The sequence below is a fragment of the Lucilia cuprina genome, chromosome 6, assembly GCF_022045245.1.
Source record: "Lucilia cuprina isolate Lc7/37 chromosome 6, ASM2204524v1, whole genome shotgun sequence".
NCBI lineage: Eukaryota > Metazoa > Arthropoda > Insecta > Diptera > Calliphoridae > Lucilia > Lucilia cuprina.
In genome coordinates this window covers 51,110,186-51,118,674 of record NC_060954.1, presented here as the reverse complement: position 1 = coordinate 51,118,674, position 8,489 = coordinate 51,110,186, and the positions used below count along the sequence as shown (strand labels likewise).

Sequence of the window (8,489 nt, the reverse complement as noted above, 5' to 3'; positions counted from 1 at the left end):
TTCCCACAAAGTAAAACAAAAATAAAATGGCGTATGTTAGTCTTTTCCAAAAAGATTTGCAGAGCGTATGCCAAAATACAACCTCACAGTTCAAACTTAAGATGGCGATTATTTCAATAATAACAATTATTATTAAAACTTACCCATTTGCCATCATACTTTTTAAGAGCTCACACAATTTTTCATTTTTATGTTTATTGTTGTGATATCAATAAACATAAAGCACTTTTTCTTATGGCATATTTTTAGAAAAATATTATTAACTAATTTTTGCAAACAAATGTAAAACATTTTACCCAATTTTTTAAACAAAATTAAAAATATTTATTAACTTTTATTTTCAAATGTCAAAACTTCATTTAATTTCCTATCAAACGTTAAGTGCAGAGTTGTAAAGCGAAAGTACTAAACAGAGTTGTATAATTAAATCAACTTACACATTAAAAAAAATAAAATTATGAAGAATTTTCTAATAAACAAAATACATTTTTTACTTAATGATTATATTGTAAAATTAAAATTTTTAATTGTATTTTAAAGGAATAATTATTACAAACATATTTTACAAAGAATTCATTAATCACAGTTATTAACACTAAAAACACTAACTGATATGGCCACCTTACATACTCACCTTTATATGGCAACTCCTTAACGCAAAGAAAAAAAATCATATTGTCATCTGTCAAAAGTGCATTAAAAGAATTTTTTTTGGTTCGGTCTTCGGAAAATTTGTTATTTTATTGTTTTTATAATATATTTTTAACTAAATTAAATACAAAAATTTTTAAAGCGTAAAATAAAGAAAACGTACAAAACATATAAAAATTCATGTTATAAAAAAATACCCTAAAAACATAAAAAAATCCAGTTTTTTTTCCAAAACGCAAAGCAGAGAGACAACTTCAGTGTCAATCAATTTTTTCTTGATAAAAAAATGACTAAATACGGGTATGAAGAAAAAAAGTTTAATAGATAAATAAAAGAAAAATCTCGATGTCCTAGTATGAAACTAATTAATTTATATAAATTGCCTACTTTTTAACATAAAACAAGTGTATTTCTTTTATGTAAAACGAGAAAAATCTAAACAAAACATTAATAAGTTTCTATTTAACAACAATTGCGTCACAAAAAAAAAAAAGAAGCAGAATTTGCAATTGATAGCAAAAAATTATATTATATTTTCTTTTTAAAATATAATAAACGAAAAAAACCTATTTGGTGGATAGAAAATTGTGTGTCTCTAGGCTTTTTGGGTAGCTTTTGCTACAATTGAGAAACAACTAAACAAACAAATCATGGCCACCTCAACTTCTTCCAATACAACAACAGTTACTATTGGTGCCGGTACTATGGAAGGCACTTTAAGCAAATGGACAAATGTTATGAAGGGCTGGCAATATCGTTTTTTTGTTTTGGATGAAAACGCTGGACTGTTATCATACTATACGGTAAGTAATTCCACTCTAAGACTATTTGTCTATGGTTGAGTTTTAAAACTAATCATTTGATAAGTCTGCGGACTAGTCATTTGATCATATTCTATAAACTAGACCATTTTATATTGACTAGATTAACTACTAGTCTATGACATAGTCATTACTTGATAAGAAAGATATAAATATAGTTGGCTATTAACTAAACTAATAATTGTCCTATTCAATTGTATGTTAATAAGTAAATCAATTAATTAAATGTTTTAAAACATAACAAATACATTAATTGTAACATCTGTCATTCATTGAGCCGAAACCTCTTTACATATCGAAATCACTTCAACATATATAATTATATTTGTAGAGTACTTTATAGTACGATTATTACCGTCTATATTTCAATAATATCTTTCACATTCATACTTTATTATTCATTTGCTTCTTTTACACATACATATTATTTTGCCCACAATCAAATATATAAATGAACTGTTGAAATTTCATTTTATAAATAATAGATAACGTTTTTTATAAGTGATTAAAATTTGTTTGTTTTATTAAAAAGAATAAGATTTTAAAGTTTAAAAAAAAATTATATTGCCTGTAAAGGATTATGAAGTTATAAAATAACAGCTAAAATTAGTCATTTATTTAAAAAAGTAATTTAAAAGATTTTGAAGAGTTTTCGTCATTTTATTTGTAAGAATAGTGAATGGACTGGACAATTAATAGATAGATAGATAGATCGATAGATAGATAGATAGATAGATAGATAGATAGATAGATAGATAGATAGATAGATAGATAGATAGATAGATAGATAGATAGATAGATAGATAGATAGATAGATAGATAGATAGATAGATAGATAGATAGATAGATAGATAGATAAAAGTTCACTAAACTATGTATAAACAATGTGCAACATTTCAATCCGTTAAATAAATGCATGAAATTTAAATATATTTTGTTTATAGACAAAAAAGTTTAGTCGTCACTTGCTCGCGTTTACAAAATCACATGTAAAATAAATGTTTATTTATTTTTTTTTCTTGTTTTTCAAATACATTTTGCTTATTTATTTACATAAATACATATTATAAATATAAACAAATTCTATAATTTATTTTAAAAGAGACTATTATCATTTGCATTCAATTATAGGTAGACTACATATTTTATAAAATCTAAAAATAAACTAATATTTATGTACTAGTTGCAAACAAAATTGATTGTATAAAAAGTAAAGGAATTGTTTTTTTTTTTTTGTTTCTTCTAATAAAACAATTTTTTTTAAAATTTCATTTAGTCCTTGGCTTCCTTTTTGGTTTTTGTTGGATATGAATGTTTCAACTGCTCGTCTTAATCATAATTCTAATTCCCTTTTTGTAAGGGGCAAGGGAAGTGTAAAAATACTTTCAAAATATCAAATTTATTTCCCGGATAGTAGGAACATAGAGTCTCTTAATCTCTTCAACATTCTATCACATTTTGGTCAAAATTATGATATGATTAAGATACATTTCGTAATAGTAAGATATTCTAGCAAGAAAGACGTCAAAACACTTTACTGAAAAATGTCCTTATTAAGTGCACAAATTATTATCTTAATTGGTTTACGTGGTAGTTCACTACGCGAGAATAGTCAAGAAGAGTTAAGGTGATCTGCCGAACAAGATTGGCGTCATTTTTTGCCATATGGACGACCTTCCATCGAGAGGCTACCTTGGTTTCTCTGACTTCCGACCATGAACATACACTACAGTGATGTCGTGTTCCCCTTCGGAAGACAATTACATCTCCCCAAACTTCTGAACGGCACTGAATTCTTCAAAAGATTCTTTCGACAGCGCTGGAAGCTCGTCCACATAACAGTCCGTAAGAATCTGTACCTCATGCTCTAGGATTCTGGCATGAACGCCAATCAGTGTGTGTCCTACGTCTAAAGATACGTCCTTGTCAACACCATCCTCACAAATACTGTCCCTGAAAGGTGTAGTGTCCACTTTTAGTACACTTTCGTCATACTAATTTATTTATGAACTAATTAGCCATACAGGCCCTCGACACTGCTTTTAACCACTTTGACTTTAAAATTGCTTTTATAACATGTTAACCCAACAGAAAAGCTCCTATCGACCAAAAGCGAACCTGCAATGGGCAATAAATTATCATCTTTGTCATTAAAATAAAGCGACAAGCTATATATCCCGCTTGTTGCTGTAGCCATTACATGACAGGATGAGTAACCTTTAGTTTTGTACTCCTTTAAAGCCAGAACCAACCGTTCGTAGAAATCGAAGAGGACCACTAAGCTCAGAGTGTAACAGAGTGTACGTCAGCCCTCGCATTGCGACAAGATTGTTACCCAGGCGAGGATTCTACTCTGAGGATACTACTTTTGATAAAAGCTCGTTGCTTCTGGAACGGCGTTGGAGTTATTAAGTGGAGTTATTATGTTCATTTTCATAATAGTCCCTATGCGCAGGCATCCAAACAAGAGTAATGTCAGACAGGCGACCCAGTAAAAGACTTTTTTACAAGAGTTCTCAAAGGGGAGTATAGCCCTATCCTTATAAATGTTGGTAGGGGAAGTTAAGTGTACTTCAAAGTTATTTATGTAGAATTTAAGTGTGTTATTAGTGTTTGTAAGTGAAGTTTGATCTTTAAGTCATTTTCTGAAGGAGGGTAGGGGGCTAGGGTCAAATGAAGCCCGATCATTACATTAATTGGATGTGTCATTTAAAGTTCTATAAAACTAAGTTTTGTCGACTTTTTTTTGACCCAAAGGCGCTATTTAGGGGGTATGTTTGTATGATAGCTAGTCGAAATAATGGACCGATTTTAACCATTTTCAATAGGCTTCGTACTTAAGCTGAAAGAAGCGTGCCAAATTTCATCCAATTATCTTGAAAATTGCGGCATGTACCTTGCGCACAAGGTTTACATGGAAAGCCAGACAGACGGACATAGCTTAATCGTCTCAGAAAATTATCCTAAGCCGATTGGTGTACTTTTAGGTGGGTATAAGGCGAATACAACTACTAAACCACTAAAGTGGTGTGCACTCCATTTAACATTGTGATGTCCTGGGTGAGGACCACGTAATGCATTCATTCTTTACATCGTAGTAATCCCCTACTCCCTTGTTTAAACAATGACGTTTTCATTGGAGTAAATTTTAGAATTACTTTAATTGATCACGTACTCCAATAATATTCTTAATTCTTGTTGTTATTTAATTAGTGACTAAATTAAAAGAAATAAGATATGTAATAGCAAAATCATGCGGAAGTATTTATATGTCTATTGTGCTAAATACAATTATAAACTTTTAATTAACTTTAAAATATTCGAACTTTAATGTTATAAACAAATTATAAATTTGCACATTTTATGATTTTACTTTTTTAATCAAATGATTTTAAAATGTGAAAACTTACCTGGGTCCTATTTTATATACAAATAATAAATATGATATAATAATGAAAATTATAAATGTGGGAGAGCTTAAACCGAAACGTGTATCCACTACTCCAGCTAAAAATTAAATTCAAAAAATAGTTTTCTATTAACACTTTTTTTGTTCATAAAAATTTAATAATTTTTTTGCACTAACATTTAAAAATTGTATCTACAACAGCCTCCATTTTAACACTTTTGTTTTTTTTTTTTCTTTTTTTGTACAGGACTAATATATCCTTTTCTTTAATAAGTTTTCTTGTTTTTTTGTAATCCGTATTTTTATTTAGTTAGTACCGTTCCTTAACACGGCACACTAGAATTTAAACTAAAGCACTTGATAAACATAGAACCGGGGTTTTAATAAAGAATTGAAAAAACATTTTATGCATATAGCTATATACAAATTCCAATATAAAATTAAAAATAAAAATAAAAACAAAAATATATATTTTAAAGACGGCAGAGCAAAAACTCATTTACATTTTACACAAATTATTATAGTCGGTTGTATAAGTAAACGTACATTACAAATTAAAACAATTATATTTTTAACAACTTTTATGAAACAAACATATTGTATTAATTTACTAGAGATTAAGTCAATTCATATTTAGAAGTTTACTTTTTTCAAGCAAAAGAGAGCAACCTAAGTGGCGGACAAATTTAGAATTCCAAAAACGACTGTTAGAAAATTTATTTAATAGGGCCAAGCTTACAGGTCAAGCAATTGACTGGAACAACTATAAAATGTGCTTCAATACGTAGAAAGCTGATCTCAAAAGGGCTAAAAGGATTTCATGGTTACGAGAAGAGAGAGAGAGAGAGGATACATCCAAAGGAGTGATAACCCATGGACTGAGTGTAGTTCTGAGACCTTAGCTCTGCTAATGGAAAGACATTTTCCGGGTTCTCTTGCAGCTAGAGATGTGGTTGAGGACCAAAGGGACTTTGAATTCAAAGATCGACTGTTCAAAAGGGTTAAAAGGGATAATGTCAACGATTCCGACGGATATTATCTAAGGACCCAAAGGTCATAGGATACATCCAAAGAAGTGATAACACATGGACTGAGTCTAGTTCTGAGATCATAGCTCTGCTAATGGAAACACATTTTCTAGGTTGTCTTGCAGCTGGAGATGTGGTTGAGGACCAAAGGGACTTTGAATTCAAAGATCGACTGTTAGGAAATTGTTCAATAGGGACAAGTTTACAGGTCAAGCAATTTACTGGAATAACTATAAAATGTGTTTCAATACGTATAAAGCTGATCTTAAAAGGATTAAAAGGATTTCATGGTTCCGAGTACTGTGAATCTATTGATAATGTCAACGAGTTATCCAGATCCCGCCGGATATTATCTAAGTACCCAAGGGTCATAGGATACATCCAAAGGAGTGATCATTGAGTCTAGTTCTGAGACCTTAGCTCTCTTAGCTAATGGAAACACATTTTTCAGGTTGTCTTGCAGCTGGAGATGTGGTTGAGTATAAAAGGGACTTTGAGTATGTGGCGCCAAGAAACACCTAATGTTGCATAGAAAGGATAGTCACTTGGGAAACGCTAGTTAATTCGATTCCTTCAAGTCGCCTGGGCAGGAGGCATATTTCCTGTTCTCCTAAAGAACTTGCCTCAGGACGATATATCTCTCCTGCTGGAGATTTTTAGGAGATGCCTTGGTAGTAGATATTTACCAAAGAGTTTGGGTTTTTTTCATACCCAAGGCCGGTAAAGCAAGCCGCTCAAAGCCAAAGAATTTTTGATCTATCAGCCTGTTTTCAAAGGATACATCCAAAGGAATGATAACGCATGAGCTAAAACTAGCTCTGACACCTTAGCTCTTTTAGCTAAAGGAAACACATTTTCCAGGTTGTCTTGGAGTTGGAGATATGTTTGAGGACCAAAAGGACAATGAGTCTGTGGCGCCAAGTAACACCTACAGTTTCATGGGAGAAGATAGTCACTAGGGAAAAGCTAGTATGGGCGGTTAATTCATTCGACAGCTTCATGTCGCCTGGGCCCGATGACATATTTCCTGCTCTACTAAAGAACATGCCTCAGGACGCTATATCTCTTCTGCTGAAGATTTTTAGGAGATGACTTGGTAGTATGTATTTTCCAAAGAGGTGGAGGAAGGTTTATTTTCGTAAACAAGGCGGGGTAAAGCAAGCTACTCAAGGCCAAAGGATTTTAGACCTATCAGCCTGTCTTCTTTTCTTTTGAATCTGGTCATCTATCCTCTTTACCTACCTTCTTTCATTTTTGTGTTGTTGTAGTGTTTTCATTTAACAAGAAAAAGGAAAATAGTAGAGTATATTGAAACTTGACATGCGAAAAATCATGAAATTTGATCACAATTGTGCTCGAACTGAGAGTGTAAAATTACATCTGCAGACACAATACAACAGAAAAGTGAAACATAGTGATGATCGTCGAGACAAAAGTACACAAATGGAAAAACAATTTGCAGTGAATAACCATTAAACTAGTGATATGAAAATATCTCTAAGGAAACTCACAAATGATGAAATTGCAACAACAGAGGAGCAACAACATATAATCATGCACGTTACAATGAGCTCGACAGATATCTGAAACATAGTGATTGTCGAGAAAAAAGTAGATAGACAAGATCAGCAAGGAAGTACAAATTACAGTGAATGACCAACGAACCAGCGATGTAAAGGGATTCCTAGGAAAACTCTTGAATGGTCATACAAAATCTTACAGACAATAACGAGAATGCAAATGTTACAACAACAGAGAAGCAACTAGTTGAGCTATAAAGATCACACCAGCGATATGTACTTGTTCATGAGACTCTCGAAACATAGCAAAGGACATTAAGATGTGCGAGTCACGAGGAAACTCTTGAATGTTTCATACACAATGTTAAAGGCTAAAAAGAGATGCAACAACAGAGAAGCAACTGGTTGAGTTATAGACAGATATTTAACATTTTTTTCTAAAATTTTGCATTTTAGAAAAGTATTGTTTGCCAAAAACAGCTGTTTATTGTTTATGTTTTTGAGTGAAAAGTTGACAATACTAACAAAGTTAACTGAACTTAAATCTAGTTAAACCTAGTTTAACTGAGGAGTAAGAAACCCGCCCTAAGAAGTGCAAACAGTGAACTTTCGACAACAGAGAAACTGATTATAGGTGGATTACCTTGGACGAAATAGCGAATTCATTTATTAGTCTAAAAAACAATAAGTCTCCAGGATAACAGTTATCTACGGATCGATTGATAGATGTTTCTACATGTCTCACCATAAAGAAGACAGGGACACCAAACTGCATCTCTCACCATTGAGGAGATTGGAATTCATTTAGCAGTCTCAAGGGCAACAAGTCTCTTGGATAACCATTATCTACGGATCGATTGGTCTCAACGATCCTTGAACGATCTCTCGATAATGAGAAAAGGACGGAGTAAACAATTCCAGAACCGCCTAAACGATTAATTAACGAAGCCCTAGGCTAGCGGCGTTTAAAATTAAAGTCTCGAAGGCAAAAACTTTTAGTATTAATAGACTTGGTGCTAGCCTGCTCCGCGATATTTAAAGTCATATATATATACAAACT

At 31.9% G+C, this 8,489-nt stretch overlaps 2 protein-coding genes across 2 annotated transcripts in view; one reads left to right on the top strand and one right to left on the bottom strand.

Moving 5' to 3' along the window:
* The window catches only part of LOC111682136 (FMRFamide neuropeptides), a 43,171-nt gene extending 42,860 nt beyond the window's left edge, over positions 1-311 (bottom strand). Inside the window, exon 1 of the mRNA XM_046953969.1 lies at positions 144-311. The gene's annotated coding sequence lies outside the window, so the exon portion shown is untranslated. The remainder of the gene's footprint in view (positions 1-143) is intronic.
* Positions 312-1,090: 779 nt separating this feature from the next.
* LOC111682147 (oxysterol-binding protein-related protein 9) overlaps positions 1,091-8,489 on the top strand; it is a 39,619-nt gene continuing 32,220 nt past the window's right edge. The window contains exon 1 of the mRNA XM_023444055.2: positions 1,091-1,454. Within this exon, the coding sequence (XP_023299823.2) occupies positions 1,302-1,454 (153 nt within the window). The 5' untranslated portion in view covers positions 1,091-1,301. The remainder of the gene's footprint in view (positions 1,455-8,489) is intronic.